The 14,943-nt window shown below is 45.4% G+C and overlaps 2 protein-coding genes and 1 long non-coding RNA gene across 5 annotated transcripts in view; 1 reads left to right on the top strand and 2 right to left on the bottom strand.

Moving 5' to 3' along the window:
* The window catches only part of SPIDR (scaffold protein involved in DNA repair), a 206,640-nt gene extending 193,867 nt beyond the window's left edge, over positions 1 to 12,773 (top strand). Inside the window, exons 16-21 of one of the 3 annotated variants that reach the window (XR_008464619.1) lie at positions 786 to 938; positions 5,663 to 5,756; positions 7,232 to 7,346; positions 7,816 to 7,869; positions 10,491 to 12,082; positions 12,192 to 12,773. Coding sequence is in view for 2 of the 3 variants with exons in the window: in XM_054189355.1 (XP_054045330.1) it covers positions 786 to 938; positions 5,663 to 5,756; positions 7,232 to 7,346; positions 7,816 to 7,869; positions 10,491 to 10,622 (548 nt within the window). In the remaining variant the exon portion in view is untranslated. Of the gene's footprint in view, positions 1 to 785; positions 939 to 5,662; positions 5,757 to 7,231; positions 7,347 to 7,815; positions 7,870 to 10,490 lie in introns of all 3 variants that reach the window. The other 2 variants (XM_054189355.1, XM_054189356.1) reach the window with 2 other exon arrangements.
* Positions 5,750 to 11,813, bottom strand: LOC128904737 (uncharacterized). The gene is made up of 3 exons (XR_008464620.1): positions 11,674 to 11,813; positions 9,563 to 9,652; positions 5,750 to 5,910 (listed from the first exon to the last, which is right to left on the bottom strand). It is a non-coding gene; the product is annotated as an uncharacterized LOC128904737 (long non-coding RNA).
* CEBPD (CCAAT enhancer binding protein delta) lies at positions 12,538 to 14,367 on the bottom strand. The gene has a single exon (XM_054189357.1). It carries the CDS (start codon positions 14,076 to 14,078, stop codon positions 13,029 to 13,031), a length of 1,050 nt encoding a protein of 349 aa, XP_054045332.1. The 5' UTR covers positions 14,079 to 14,367; the 3' UTR covers positions 12,538 to 13,028.
* Between the last annotated feature and the right edge of the window lie 576 nt (positions 14,368 to 14,943).

Here is a 14,943-nt window from a genome sequence, read left to right as displayed (position 1 = left end):
CCTGATGACTGTCAAATCTAATGACCAGTGTCAATCAAATTTGCTGTCTGACAGAAGACTCACAAATATTAAGGAACTAGGTTTTATTTGTTTTTATATTCTTGCAGAAACTTGTTTTATTGATCTCTGAAAGGACCAAAAGAGACTTGTGTGTCAATAGATACAGAAATTTTACAAACTCTCCTATACTATCATAGCTATGGGCCTTTGCCACCATACAGATCATGTAATGATGGTAGTTCAATTTACATTCATTTTTAGTCACTCTTTTTTGAGGTTCGGGTCGAGTTCTGTACGGTGCCTGTGTGGGTAGTTCACATCTCAAACCTTCAGTCACTTCCAAAATGTAAGTGGACTGGAAGCACCAACCTGTGTAAATGGCTGTGTGTCCTGAAGCAGAAATCTCTGTTCCGGAGAATAAAGCATTGCCTGCACCTACACTTTGTAATATTCGAAACAAAGTAAGACCACCTGAAGGTGCCCCAGCTTATTACCGGGGAAGGCACAGTGAAGCTGTGTGGTGCAGTGCAGTCCAGGTGGAACTGGACTCTCTCCTGCCATGATTGAATTTCTAAAACAACTTTTTTACCTGGGAGTTGCAAAGCGTAACGAGAGCATGATGCATGTATCGCTGAAAGCAAAATATTTTGTCATTGAGAAAACTTGATGGAGTCTATCCATCTGTTTAGTAGCTGGCAGAGATCGTTGTCTTTATTGGCGGTGACAATTAACATGGTCACCTTTTTCCTTGTTACTGTACTGAGTTGAAATGTCTTTGTTGGCAGGTAGGATTATTTGTGTTGAACGTACTGTTCTCTTATTACAAAAGCCTCTTTTGTACTCGGCTGCCGGTGCTGACCTCAGTGAGCTGACTGGCCCTGTCAGACTCGATGAGCTGGATTCTACAACACAGGCCAACTCCGTTTGTGCTGTAAGAGGTTTGTATGGCCTTTCCTGAAATGAATGTGGTTAATTATTTGTGCTCACTTTAATCTTTTGTGTCTTCGTATTGATTTCTTGCACGAACAGCGTGGAGGGGTAAAAAAGCACAGCATTGCTGTGGGTCATTAGGATATTTAAGTTTTTATACTTCTTTGTGGGCTCTGTTTGCCTTTTGCTGGCCAAGCTCTGCTCCCACTCATTCATACCCCAGAATAAATGTTTAATGCACAATCTGTTTTATTATATTCCTTCCTTCACCGACTTCTTTCACGAGCCTTCTGTTCACACCAGTCTTGTTGATGTTGGCAGCAGTAAGGTATACCAATATTTTTTAGGCAGATGGATATGTTGGCCAGATCCCGAATGGTAGGGGTTAGTGTCTGATTTCCCTGGAGCTTTGCTGCAGTGGGGCAATTTAATATTTCACCATAGTCATCTAGCATAACTTGGCCAATATTTGCTCACCATCCACTTTGGATCATTGCTTTGTCTAATATTTCAGTCCTACCACTAACCATGCAGAAAGGTTTCTTACAATGTATTTTCTAACATTTCCTAATCATGCAGAAACATTTCCTACTGTGTATTTTCTAATGCTTTGTCCAGTCAGCTTCTAAACCTCCCAGTTGTAGAGCGCCTATAGGGAAAAGTCCTTAAAAGCCCAATAACTTTTGGCTTTAAAAGACAACTTCCTTTCTTGATTTAACTCATATGATTCCAGTAGCCCTTGTAGAAAATTCTTGATACTGTTTTGCACCTTCGAGTATTCGCTGGAGCATTTGAAATGAGCTTTAAAGTAATAGCAGATAATGGTTACAAGTGAGTCCTTCCAGCTATAACGTGATGCACTGAAAAGACAGTTTGAAACTGTGCAAAGCTGTTACTAAACATACCTTCTCTTCTGGTAGAGCCGCAAGTTAGCAACGCCTCTGTGATTAATAAATGAGCACCTTCCAATGACAAGTCTTGAACTCTAACAATGCATAATGAAAAACAAGCACTTCCCTCAAAGCCTTGGTTGCTATGTACATCTCACATTGATATTGTGAGTTACTTGAAAGACGTTTCTGTCACTGGGTGTGAAATACTTTTCGGCTTTTTGTTTTAACCTCTCCAATATTTACGCTAAGAGTTATCGTTTCTGCACTCTTAGTTTTATAACTAAGTATGAGAAGTGCCTGTCTGCTTTTGTCCCATTGACAGTGTACATAATAGGATAAAGCAAACATTTCTCTGTCCTTTCTTTTTCCAGTAGAGCAAAGAAAATACACCTTTATGATCTATTGTGTAAACAAGTACTTACTTTACACACATGGGACATATCATGCTTTCCCTGTTCTGTGTTACAGATGGAAGAATGACAAAAGGCGAAATTAATCCTTCAACTTTGTCTTGCTTTATCTGAAATTTGTCCAGGGTAACTGTTATCAGAATGTTCCCACACATTTGTACCAATGTAAAGTGTCTTCTTTATACCTATGCTAATGCCATATATAGATGATAGCTCTCACTTTCATGTGTAACTAAAATTATTTAATAGTGTTTAAGATACATATCCAGTGTTTGGGAATTCAGTTAGTTATTGCCTACATCTGCCTACTGAAGAAGTGAAACTAATAGCATTGACCCTACTTTGTTGGTGGGAGAATATGTATTTGATGGAGTAACACATGAAGGAAAATTTATTATCTCTAACATTCACTCACTGTCCCTGTCTCAGTTGTTAGTCTGACTTTTCAATGAGAAGCAGTGTTACCTCGTTCATTCTTTTTCTTCATGCCCTCCTTTCACTTCCTGTACTTTTGGTCACCTACGTCTGCTGTACGTGGGCCTCTTCTCACCTAACACTCAGAAAAGCTGCAAAGGCTTTACTCTAGCCCTTCTTGAAGTAGTGCTGCTTCCCGCTCCTTTGCTCTCCCCCTGGCTCTCAGGGGTTCAGCAGGCTCACACTTCCCTGTAAAAACTTCTTTTTAACCAGTGAAAAATACAGGTGGTCATTCAAGTCCTCATCCCCAGATAGAGCAATTGGTCACAGTGCCAGAGCTTCCAGGAGTGCCGGGACTGGGGAGGGGGCAGGCCATGCTGCCTGATGGGGTTTAGGTAGATTGATCATTTTTTGGAAGGTGTATAAATAGGGTCAGTTAATTTGGAAGGAGCCTCTGGAGTTCTTCCACTCCTCACTCCTGCTCAAAGCGACTGAGCAACCTGGTGCAACTCTATAGCTGGCCCAGCTTTGAAAGGACAATGTTGCAATTCCAGCAAAGAAATCCTGGTTACAGAGAGTTCCAGCCATATCAACTCTGGAATGGATTGTGTTGCTCTTCAACAGAGGAATGAAACCCTGTTGTTGCTTTCTACTGGAAAGTTTATTCTTCTTTTAAAGATGAGTTTGTGGTTCTCACCTGTGAGCTCAGGGTTAATAGATTTATTTTCTTATCACTATGCATTGCAAAGTAATTTGTAACCTTTTTTTTTTTTGCTGTGTAGTAGCAGTCATGATGACTTAAATGTTGGCAGGTCATACTGCACAGAACTGTTTTTCCTCTTAACCATGCTTATGAGCAAATTCTGGTTAGTCCATACCACATACGTTATGTGGGAATATTACTTGATTAATGATATTTGCCTATATGACTCACCACCAGTGATTGCATTTTGACATTGGATATTTTCATATTTAAGCCCTTACTCAGGAGTGGGGTTTTTTCAGTTTCCCTCTTAACTGTGAACAAAATGGGGTCAATCAGCTTACCTAGATTTCTCTTTTTGATTGAACTTTTCCCCTTCCTGTCCATTAATCAGGATAACTGATTGGAAAAAAGAAACAAACAGCAAACAACTAACAAACACATTCAGTTTTTGAACGTTTCAACCAGAATGTTACTTTTAATCCTCAGCCCTTCTTTGTATTCCTCACTAGAGACCTGTTTCTCCTGGTGTTGTCCTGTTATCAGTCTCTTCTTAATGATGTGAGCCACAACCTAGAAAAATAGACAAGTGGCAAAAATTGAATTTTGGCTATGTGCCTTTCCATTTAAAAGAAGGATCTTGGAGGAATATCCAAAGGGTTTGTGAGTGTCAAGCAAAATCTTGAGTCTTGACAAAGATGTGCAGCAGTTCAGCAGCTTAAACTTGAGAAATCACTTTACATGCAGGACGCACGAGACTGTCACTAGATTATTAGACCTGTTGCTGCTTTTAGTTGTTCTGACTTCAGTGATCTCTGATGGTTTTCTCAAGGGAACTCTACATTGTGATCAGAATAAACCTCTCCGCTAGGCATAATCTCGTCACTGTGATCCTGATTCATTTTCTTCAAGTGTACTTGTATTACTTGTGCGCTGTGATCCTGCAGTTTCAACAGGGCACACAACTGGGGGAAAGTTAAACGGCTTAGAGAAACAGATCTGTCAGAAAAGGGGGTTTTGTTTTGTTTTTAAAATGATTTTTTAATGAAGAAGGAAACATCTTCAGCAAACTAATTGGTAGCTTTTCTTTTCTATGAACAAGAGAAACATGCCCATGCTGTGGCAGAAACCATCCTACCTTGTAACAGCAAACACTGATGGAAACTCCCAGTTTATCACAAAAACTGAAGAATCAAAATTATTCCTGTAACAGTCCAAAGGGTAAAATACACAGAATTGTTTATTCTGTCAGTGAAATCCGTATTGTTTCATTATGATGTTGTATTTGAGAAGTACCTTTCCTGATCTTCAGACTTGCTGTCCTTTGAATTCCCAAAGAAAATTACAGTTTTGTTGTTTATGCGGAGCTCCCTCCTTCCTGTCAGTCCTTGTCCCAGGAGAACCAGGAAAGCAAGGGATTCATCCCCTGTCTTACAGGCAGTGTAAATGCTCCCTAGTCTCCAAGGGTTTCTTTTATTGAACGTGCTATAGAACTGTGAGATTCTTGCTCAATGGGAGCTGGAATTTTTTGTCTATACTTCTGTTGTACCAGTGAGGGTTTATTTTAGTGTAGTTGCATTCTTACAGGTGATCCACTTTGTACAGTTCAAAATACTTGGAAGTATTTTCTCCATAAATAATGCTCATAATTTCAGCATATCGTTACCATAAAACATAATAAACTCTTTATTGGCTTCTCATAAAGCTCTGAATATATTTTTTCTTGCCAAGACTAGCAAGGCCCTTTATATTAGTCCAAAGTATCTTTGGCATTCCCTTCTTAGGCACACACTTAAATCTGTGGGCCAGATCTAATCTCTGTTAAATCAGTATAAATGAAGAATAACTCCATTGTTAATGGAATTTAATCTGCATCGTTGTTTTCAGAAGGGATTGGGTCTTCTCATTAGTTTGTGTTTCCTAAATATCGATATCAAGCTATTTGACCGTATGATTTTTATAGCTATTTATTGCCAAGAAAACATCAGAGGACCAGAAAGAAAGCAAACAAACGAAAACAAATCAGAAAAACAATAAAACGCAAACCAAAAGAACTGAACCTGTTTGGAAAGTTAATTATCAATTATCTACTTTGTGATATTTTTATAATGTAACACACTTTGCCCTATTGTCATCTCTTGTTGGAGGGACGAAGGAGAAAGGGAGTGGGATTGTTGGAAGAGCTGATGCTTGCTCCGACAAGTCTTACTCTTAGAGTGAGTATCAGAAAGGGTCAAACCTGCTATGAAGCCAGGAGTAACTGCGTTTGCTACCTTACCATTAGTAGTTTGTAAGAGTTTCGTCTTCTGCAGGTACTGTTGTTGGAGTTAATGAGAGCACTGCTTTCTCCTGGCCTGCGTGTGACAGATGTGGCAATGGAAAGTTGGAACTGTGTCCTCAGGACAGGTGAGAGTCAGCATGCTCCAGAGCACTCCAGGTGTTTTGCAGATGTAGCCATAACAGCAGTAGGTGATGCAATGATTCCTGCAGGCACAGGCTGCACTTTGTTCCTTCCTAGAGCTAAGACGTAGTATTTTTATTGCTGATGAACTGATAAAACCTGCAAGGTTAGATTAATTTATTAAGAAAGATACAAGTAGATATGAAGTGGTTTTAATTTACAGTTATCACATTTTTTTTCAAACTAATCTTAAAGTATTGCTTATGAACATTTTATAACCCACTGCATTATAATATTAGTTTTAATAAACATCCACATAAATCACAGATCTGGTTTTAAACTCTTTGAAAAGTAGTTTCTTGTTTTTCTCTGCCCTACCTTGTTACCCTGTGTACCACCAATTCACCTCATTTTTATATTGAACTGTGATCTTCACTGTAATTTATGTAGGTGTGAAAGAGAATCACTTCAGACCTATTAACTTTGTAACCTTTCTAAAAAGGACGTTGAATAATTCTGGGAGTACGACTGTCCCAGATGTGAAGACTTGATCCCACAGGATCTGTTACTGCCTGAACTGCTAAACCCGTGTCAACACTGGCGTGCTCTTGGAAAGCCTCCCCTTCAGCTGCTTAGCCAGCTTGCTCTTGCGGAGTCAGAGATACCTGATGGGATAAAATCACGAGAGGATAAGAGAGTAGTCAGAGTCTAAAAAAGAAGGAAAGGGGGGTTCTTTCTACTGAAAAAGCTTAAAAAAAGCATAAGGAGAAGCTGGATGGGCTTGATCCCATTGAAATAGGTAACATTTTCCTAAATATGAGAAGCTTTACCGCTTATGCTTTGTTGGGTATAGCATCCGGGAGAAAAAGGATGAAAATAGAAAAAGGTTGTCCTATGTTATACTATCATGCAAAAAAGAAGGATGTGTGTATGTTCACATAGTAGTGTAGTTCAATAAAAAAAATTCTCTTTACTGTGAAGGACGCTTTTGCTTCATTTGGAGAACAATGGAGCATCAATATTTGTTTAAGACTTTATTCCAAGAAGCACTTATGGCTTAGCTTAATTTTATGCACATGACTTAAGTGTGTGCTGAAAATGTTGAATGTTGGCTGAACGAGGGCCTAAATCAATAAGTCACTTGGGCCAAATCTATACTGCAAATTTTCTTTTGCTATAGCTTCTAGAAGGTTATGAGATCAATATTTGCCTAAGTGAGGTGACTAAAAATATTGACCTGCCCCCATGTTGCCAAAATGTATAAAAGGAAGATCCTTTTGCTAGAAGATTTTAGGTCTTCCAAGAACTACTCACCTCTACCAACAGAAGAGCTCTATTTGCTGTTATCAACTGAATGTCTACCAGGGTTTTCCTACTAAAAGTCTACCAGCAAAGTAACTGGTTTTTTGTGTATTTTGTTTTTACGACTGATAACTTTTACATTTCTCTGTGTTTTTCCATCATTATTTGCACGTTTCAGAGGATTAGTATACTGCAACCAGTGCTCCGAAGTTGTCATTTCACCAGTTTTGAAAATGCAGCTGGAAGTCTTCTTGAGTTGTCCATCCCGATCTCAAAGTATAGTAAAAGTAAAGGTATGGCATAAAATAAGCTTTGGTGTATTGACTATAGAGAGACTAGATATGTACACAGATACAGCCACACTTTTTATAAACAGCTGGGAAGAAAAATTAGCAGATGTAAGAGTATCCCATAACTTAATCTGATACTAGACTTGTTCTTCATTGGACTAAGAATACAGTTCCCAGACCTTACACAAATAATACAGTCATTGAGTTCACCCTGAGGTTTCCAAACTGTTTTGTGCTCCAGCTGAAGGCCTTGATGGGTTGGGCCCTCGAGAAACCTCAATCTCCACAGCCTAAAAGGAACGTGTATTTTTAGACTCCCATTCTGAACATCTTCTGTGCCACCTCTCCTCGCCTCTCTTGGCCAGAGACATAAAACCATTCTATATTAAAATTATTAATCTTTGTTTAACATGAGTGTTTTAACCTGCAAGATGTTTGCCATAAACAAAACTTGTTCATTTTCTCATTCCAGCTGTTACAAAGGACAATCTCTTCTCTCCTGACATCCGCAGCCAGTGAGGATGGGGTAGGTGAAATGAATGTTGACTAAAGAAAGTTAAACTACATAACTTACTGTAGAAGCAGAGTACAGGAGACATGGATCAGGTGGGAAGATACTCGAATTATAGAAATCAAAGGGACTCCTGGAGGTCGTCATCTGACCCACCGCTCACACCTCACACTGGGCTATTGCCAACTCGTGGGCCAGTCAGATGTGACTTTGGCTGGCAGGGTCTTGGAAAGCTCCGAGGGTGGAGGTTCCACCACCTTTCCAGGCAGCTCATTTCAAAACTGCACTAGGAGCAGTAGGAGATTTCACTGGAAATAATGATTTTTTTTCTCGTGTCCAGCCTGGGATTTGGCTGGACCCTTTGTCAGTCCCACCTTCCACCTGCTGATGCCCTGCTATTGCGTGACTGCCGTCAGGCTGACACACTCCTTTTTAGCAGAGGGATCCCGCAGGTGGGATGTGTAGACAGCTTTAGCTCAGCTGTGGATCTGCAGAGCTATCTGCAAATGGCAGAATGTCCAGACATTCAGAGCTGCGATGAAAGGTGCTGGGCTTTGCTTCATTTTCTGGCTGAAGATCCAAAGACAGCAAAGACACAGTCCAAGCATCCCACCTTTTTGGGCTGGTCTTCTAAACCGTGTAAGCCACAACTGCTTTCTTATAGCACAACCGTGAAATTACTGGCAGGCGGTAATAGTAGAGAAATTTGCAAAACACGTGCAAAATAATACTTTATAGTTGTAAGAATGAAACACGTGTAGGCCACAGGGATCCACGGGCTAAAGTACAGTTTATGTAATCGCGAAGTAGGTATTCCTTTAATCTGAGATATCAGAAGAACCCTGACATTTGGCACAGTGACCCAGATTTATCGCAGGTGAGGGAGGCACCCGAGTAGGTGCCTGGCTGGCATTGGCTGCCGGGTGGTCAGCAGCGAAGGAGCGGCACCTTCAGAGGGTGATTAAGTCCAATTAGGATTCCGAGATCCCCCCCTTCTCCAATGCACATGGAAGGGAGCAAAGGTCAGCTCGTTGTCACGCTTAATCATCCCGGTTAAGTATCTTTGGTTAGGTGACACGTATTGGGGTCATTTTGCTTTCCCAGGCTTATACAGTCTTCTAGCATTTTGCTATTACGTGCTCCATGGTTTTAATGGAATTTGTGGATCATTTTTAAATTGGGACACTTCTCTGAAACTGTAAATTATTTTCCTTGCACTGGAGGGTGTTTATTTCATTTAAACAAAGAGATACAAGAAATTTCCAAAATTTGTTTGCTCTTTTAATAGCCATTAAGTCTTGCTAAGTTTTACAGGATGTGTCTGGTTTGGTTACAGACCGACAAAACATAGTTCTTTTTCAAGTTATAAGAATTCAAACAACCTCTTTTTCATGTTTCAGTTTTTATAATGCTAGTATTTAGAAGTCTGGCAATTTAGAAACATATTTTTTTTTCCCTAGCTGAAATGCAGGGATAATTTTTTCCTTTTTTTTTTTTTTTTTTTTTTTTTTAATAAGCATTTATATCTCTGAACCACTGCATTTTAAACAGCAGCACATCTCAACAAAGATTCATCACAAGAAATACCACTTGATGTGGCATTTTTTTGCCAGTGCTGCTAAAGTTTCTAAGGGTGTAGCTTTGTAACACTTCTTTTGGCAGGGAGGTTGGTTTAGGCCGTCACTGCCCCTGGCCACTTGTTCCTTACCTTGTGACAACCCTTCTGTTACACCAGTGTAGCTGTTTGTGCAGCTGCGTGGTGGATTGGACTGCAGAACCGGTCTGGGGTAAAAATAATCTAGGAAGAAAAAAAAGAAAAGGGTTGTTTATACCTTGAATCAGGCAAGAGACGTGGGTGTCGCATACCTGTACAAATGCACAGCCCGGATGAAAGCGGGGACATGGTCATCGACAAGTCCCACTGAGGAGAGAAATGGATGTAAACCTGCCATCTGAGATGGGTACCCTCTCAGGCGAGGTGTCAGCCGTCACTGTAACCACTTCTTCTGTTAAAGTGCTCTCTCATCTTAGAGAAACCATCCCAGCCTGGCATCCCTCTCCTTCACGCAGAATACAGTCTCTACAAATCTGCTCAGGCACGGCTCACGTAGGTAAGGTGCCAGGCGGATCATTAAACAGGAGGGACTGTGTAAGTGCCAGTGGTTGTAAATGATACAACACAAAGTTGGGGGGGGGTGTTAAAGAGAGTTACAAAATATTTTTTTTCCTTTAGTGGATCTGTTAGCTAAGGTAGTTGATATAGGTTATGTATATACACGTTGCTGGCGCATATGAATTCCTGCGAGTATCAGAAAGCTAGATAAAGGCAGCACATGCAGGTTACGCTGCAGTAAAATTGAGTTCAACGACACAGTAGCGTTTTGGGGGTTTTTTTTAAACAACTAATTTTAAAAGCCTACTAAGGAAGCAGCACTTTAAGCAGGAGTGAGATCTAATTATTGAAAATGTAATGTATTCATTCTTTCCGTCAGTCCTAATGCACCTTTCTTTTTGAGTCCTTAAAAAAATTATCTGTTGGAAGAGGACCTTACACCCTGCATCTTCCGAGCCTAATGCTGCTTAGAACAGAATGTCCAGGACTGTTTGTTTTAATCAACATGCTTTTATCACTGCAGAGTTATGAGGTGCAGAGCGTGCTGGGAAAGGAGGTGGGGTTATTGAACTGCTACGTCCACTCCGTAACCAGCCACCCCGACTGTGTTGCACTGGAGGAAATTGTTCTTCTGGAAGCAGCAGCGAGACACTGAGCTGAACTCTAGTCAGCTACTATAGTATCTGTGGACTTTGTAATCTGGTTATCTGTTAACTAGTACACAGATAATGTATAATGCAAGTGTGATAAGTATTAAGATAGTTTATTAAAACTGTGATTTAAAAAGCACATTGTGCTAACACTGGAAAAGCCAAAATATTAAAACAATGTGTTCAACGTTCTGAACTCCTCTTTTTTCGATCAGTTCAGAATTTAAGCATACAGTCATACAGTTCTTCAGCGTGTTTGCTATTCATGTATGTAAAACCTCTTGTTCTGGAAGTTTTGAATGGTTGTATATTTTTTTTATAATACTGTATTTATTGTGTGTCGATGGAAAATGTTTTACTGATATTTTTGAAATAAATACTTTGCTATGGGCAACAAACTTTGGTCTAAGCTGAGTTTTATCAGCGGATCCCAGACGTACCACCGGCTGCAAAACACTGTGTTGTGCGCGAATTCTGAGTTGTAACATTTGTTATCACCTTGCAATAAATGTTATAAAGACGGAGATTTGAACAAAGCTTATATTTTGAAGTGTCAAGCATATATAAAGTTAATGTTTTACAGCTAATTGGTCTCTAAGCATAGAAGTACCATGTTATCTGTAGCTTCCCACAAGGCGAGTGTTTCATTATACAGTTTCTGTTACGGGTAACGAGTAAACTGCTTTGTAGGCCACAAAACTATCCTCACCCTGACTACAGAGGCATGGATTAGAGATCAGTTAAAATAATATCAAAATGTTCCTACGTGTGCGTTGTTTGAGACGCAATTAATGTAAGAGTTCAGTCAGAAATTAGGTATTTTGTTTCTTCCCCTTTCATAGTATTTAAAAAAAAATGTGCAGGTCAGAGGAGGAGGAATGAATGGTTTTGTGCATGTCCCAGCAGAAAAGGAACAGCAAACTTGTTGCTACACTGATCATTCCTGTGGCTGAGGCTGATAGTGGAAAGTATTATACACGTCACAAGCACTACAGGAATGACCCAGCTTTTGAATCCCCTTTTTCCCCCCTCCTCCAAGTGTTTCAGTCTCCTTACCTGCCTCCCTGTAAGGAAGAAGGGGACGTCAGCCCATTCCTGTGCCTGGGATGCTGCCCTGTACGTGACCAGAGTGGGCCTTCGAAGCCAGCAAGATTCCTCTCTCTCTTGAGGAGCACTGGCTGTTGGAGACGCTTGTCCTGACGGGCCATTTTTCTGCCAGTGCCTGACAGATGCTGTCGTCTTTGTGCACGCACTATCAAAATTCAGACAAGTAGCCCAACCTTTCGTAATTTATTCACTCACTCAAGAGATTGGTGTGGTTGCCTGTTCTCACTTTCACTAGCAGCAGTCAGTGAAAGTGGCCAGCCCCTGCACTGCCATGGTAGCCTAGAGCGGGCTGAAGTGCGTGTGTGCAGCAGCATCTCCTCTGGGCCTGCGGCTGGCTGGAACTTGGGAGCGCGTTAGCGTAGGTGCAGCTTCGCCTTGTCGGGAGTGGAAAACAAGGGGTTTTAACAGGAATTTTAAATGATGGTGTTGTGTTGATGTAGACTTTTTTTTTTTTTCTTTTAAAATAGTGTGGTTTTGGCAGACTCCTGGCCAAGGAGCAGCCCCTCTTGCCGCACAACTGCTGCTCGGCCCCAGCAGCCAGCTCAGCCCAACACCGGACCCAGCATTCTGCCACCGCCGTGCGACTCCGGGGGGGAAAAGTTGACTTTGCGGGAGCCCCAGCGATCACCACCACTGCATCGCCCTTCGGCTGCTTTAGAAAACAACCACTCTGCACCTCACACACACACACCCCCTTCTCCTCACGATCCCCCCACCCCCCTTTCAGCTGCTGGAACCCCCCATCCCGTGTCCCCCCGCCCAGAAGCGCAACTTCCCCTCTGCTTTCAAGAGATGGAGCAAACGAGAGCAGGGTTGATTTAAAATGCTTATTTCTTTTTTTATTCTTAGAAATGCTGTAAAAATTGATATAAAAGGTTGAGCATGCTCAAGTCTTTTTTTTTCATCCTACTACTGTCTAAAATACATGGGGTTTTGAATCATTTTAACAGATGTACCATAGCTGCATCGGTATGCGTAAAATGTAGAAAAGACGAAAACTACCATTACAAAAATAATTTAAGGGGAGAGAGAAAAAAAAAAAAAAAGAATATATTTAGCTTTTTTTTTTTTTTGCAGGTTTCGTGGTGAAAGACCCCTCAGGCATCGCCCCACGTCGCTACAACATTCAGAAAGCGGCCGGGGGCCGGCGGGTCCCACCGCGGCATCGCGCCTCCTCCCGCGCCCGGCCCGGCCCGGGGCGCCGCGGCACCGAACGGCGCGGCACAGGCCCGGCCCGGCCCGGCCCTCTGAGGTATTTATCCACGGTCTCCCGGAGTCCGTCTCTCCGTCCCGTTCCCCCCCGGTTACCGGCAGTCGGTGCCCGAGCCGGGCTGCAGGAAGGAGGCGCTGGGCAGCTGCTTGAAGAAGTGCCGGAGGCTGGTCAAGTCCCGGGTGAGCTGCTCGATCTTCTTGTGCAGCTTCTCGTTCTCGGCCGACAGCTCCAGCAGCTTCTGCTGCATCTCCTGGTTGCGCCGCTTCGCCTTGTCCCGGCTCTTGCGGACGGCGATGTTGTTGCGCTCCCGCCGCTGCCGGTACTCGGGGCTAAACCTGTCCACGCACTTCTTGCCGCCCCGCTCCTTCCCCCCGGCGGCCGGCGGCGGCGGGACGCCCTGCCCCGACCCGGACACGGTCCCGGCGGCCCCGGCGGCGGCGGGTCCCGGGGAGCGGGTGCTGCAGCTGGAGGGGGAGCTGCTGCCCGGCGGCTCGGGGGAGGTGGGCGGCGTGGGCTGCCCGCTCAGGTTCATGATGGTCTGGGCGCAGGTGGCGATCTGGGAGGGCAGCAGGGAGGAGGAGAGGTCGCTGTCGCTCCAGTCCGGCTCCTGCTTCAGGGCGCCGCGGCAGGAGGAGGAGGAGGAGGAGGAGGAAGAGGAGGAGGAGGAGGAGGAGGAGGCGGTGCGGGGCTCGGCGCCCAGCAGGGTGGTCATGGCAGCGCCGAGGTCCTTGGCGGGGTCGCGGCCGGCGCCGCCGCCCGGCGGCAGGTACTCGCCGTAATCCCCGCCCCGCTCGGGCTTGTGGTTGCTGTTGAAGAGGTCGGCGAAGAGCTCGTCGTTGCACAGCTCCAGGTTGGGCACGGCCGACATGGAGTCAATGTAGGAGCTGAAGTCGATGGCGCTCTCGTCCTCGTACATGGCCGGGGCGGCGGCGCTCAGCTCCGCCAGGTTGGTGCCGCTTCCCCCCGGGCCGCCCCCCGCCTCCTCGCCGCTCATCCCGCAGCCGCGGCCCCCCGGCTTGCAGGCGGCCCCCGGCCCGCCGCCGCCGCTGCCCACCTTGGCGTCGTAGAAGTTGGCGGGCTCCAGGCACCAGCTCTTATAACATGCCGGCGAGTCCAGGCTGTAGAGAGCGGCGGCGCTCATCGGGGAGCGGGACGCGGGGGCTCCGGGCCGCGGGTACCAGCCGCCGCTCCGCGACGATCGCAGCTCCAGCCTCCCCCGGCGGGCAGGTGGGGAGCGGGACGGCTCGGTGCTGGTGCTGCTGGTGGGGGCACTGGTGGCACTGGTGCTGCCGCTGCCGTCCCCTCGCCTCCCCGACGTGCGTGTGTGTGCGGGGGTGCGGCGGTTGCCGGAGGGGGGTGGCGGGGGGGTGTCGATCCGCCTTCGGGTCACGCCGCGATGGGAGGCGGGGATGGGACAAGGCGTCTTCTGGACCTGGGAGCGAAACGCCCGCTCGGTCCCTTCTTATACGGCGCCGGCCCCGCCTCCTGCCCCAATGACGGGGAACGACTGTTCCCGGCACCCCCGGGGACCCGGGGGCGGGAGCGGGTGGGGTGCGCGGCCGCGGAGGCTGGGCTCCCGCCGCGGAGAGCTGCCACCTCCCGGCGGAGGGTGGCCGCGGTCGGGGGTGGCCCCCTCCCCCGGGGGGACGGGACGGTGCGGGGAGGGGGCAGGCGCCCTTCTGGCGCCTGCCCCCTCCCCGCACCGTCCCGTCCCCCCGGGGGGGTGTCCGCCCCGCCGCCGGTACCGGCCCCCCATTTCCCCCTGCCACACTCCGATTGAGCCTTAATTTTCCCTTTTCCTGGCTTATTTCCACGCGTGCCAGCGGAAAAGCTGTCGGAAAAGGCTCGTTTTACACCACCCCCACCCCCCACACACACACACACACCACCCCCCCACCACTTTCCCCAGCGGCGCTTTGGACGAAGCGATACGGGAAAGATGCTGCCGGCCCCACGCGTGTCTCTCTGCGCATCACCCTAGCGCCCTCCCGAGGCTCCGCTCCCTT

The sequence above is a fragment of the Rissa tridactyla genome, chromosome 2, assembly GCF_028500815.1.
Source record: "Rissa tridactyla isolate bRisTri1 chromosome 2, bRisTri1.patW.cur.20221130, whole genome shotgun sequence".
Taxonomy (NCBI): Eukaryota; Metazoa; Chordata; class Aves; order Charadriiformes; family Laridae; genus Rissa; species Rissa tridactyla.
The sequence above is the reverse complement of the archived record's forward strand: the minus strand, read 5'-3'. Positions and strand labels throughout refer to the sequence as shown.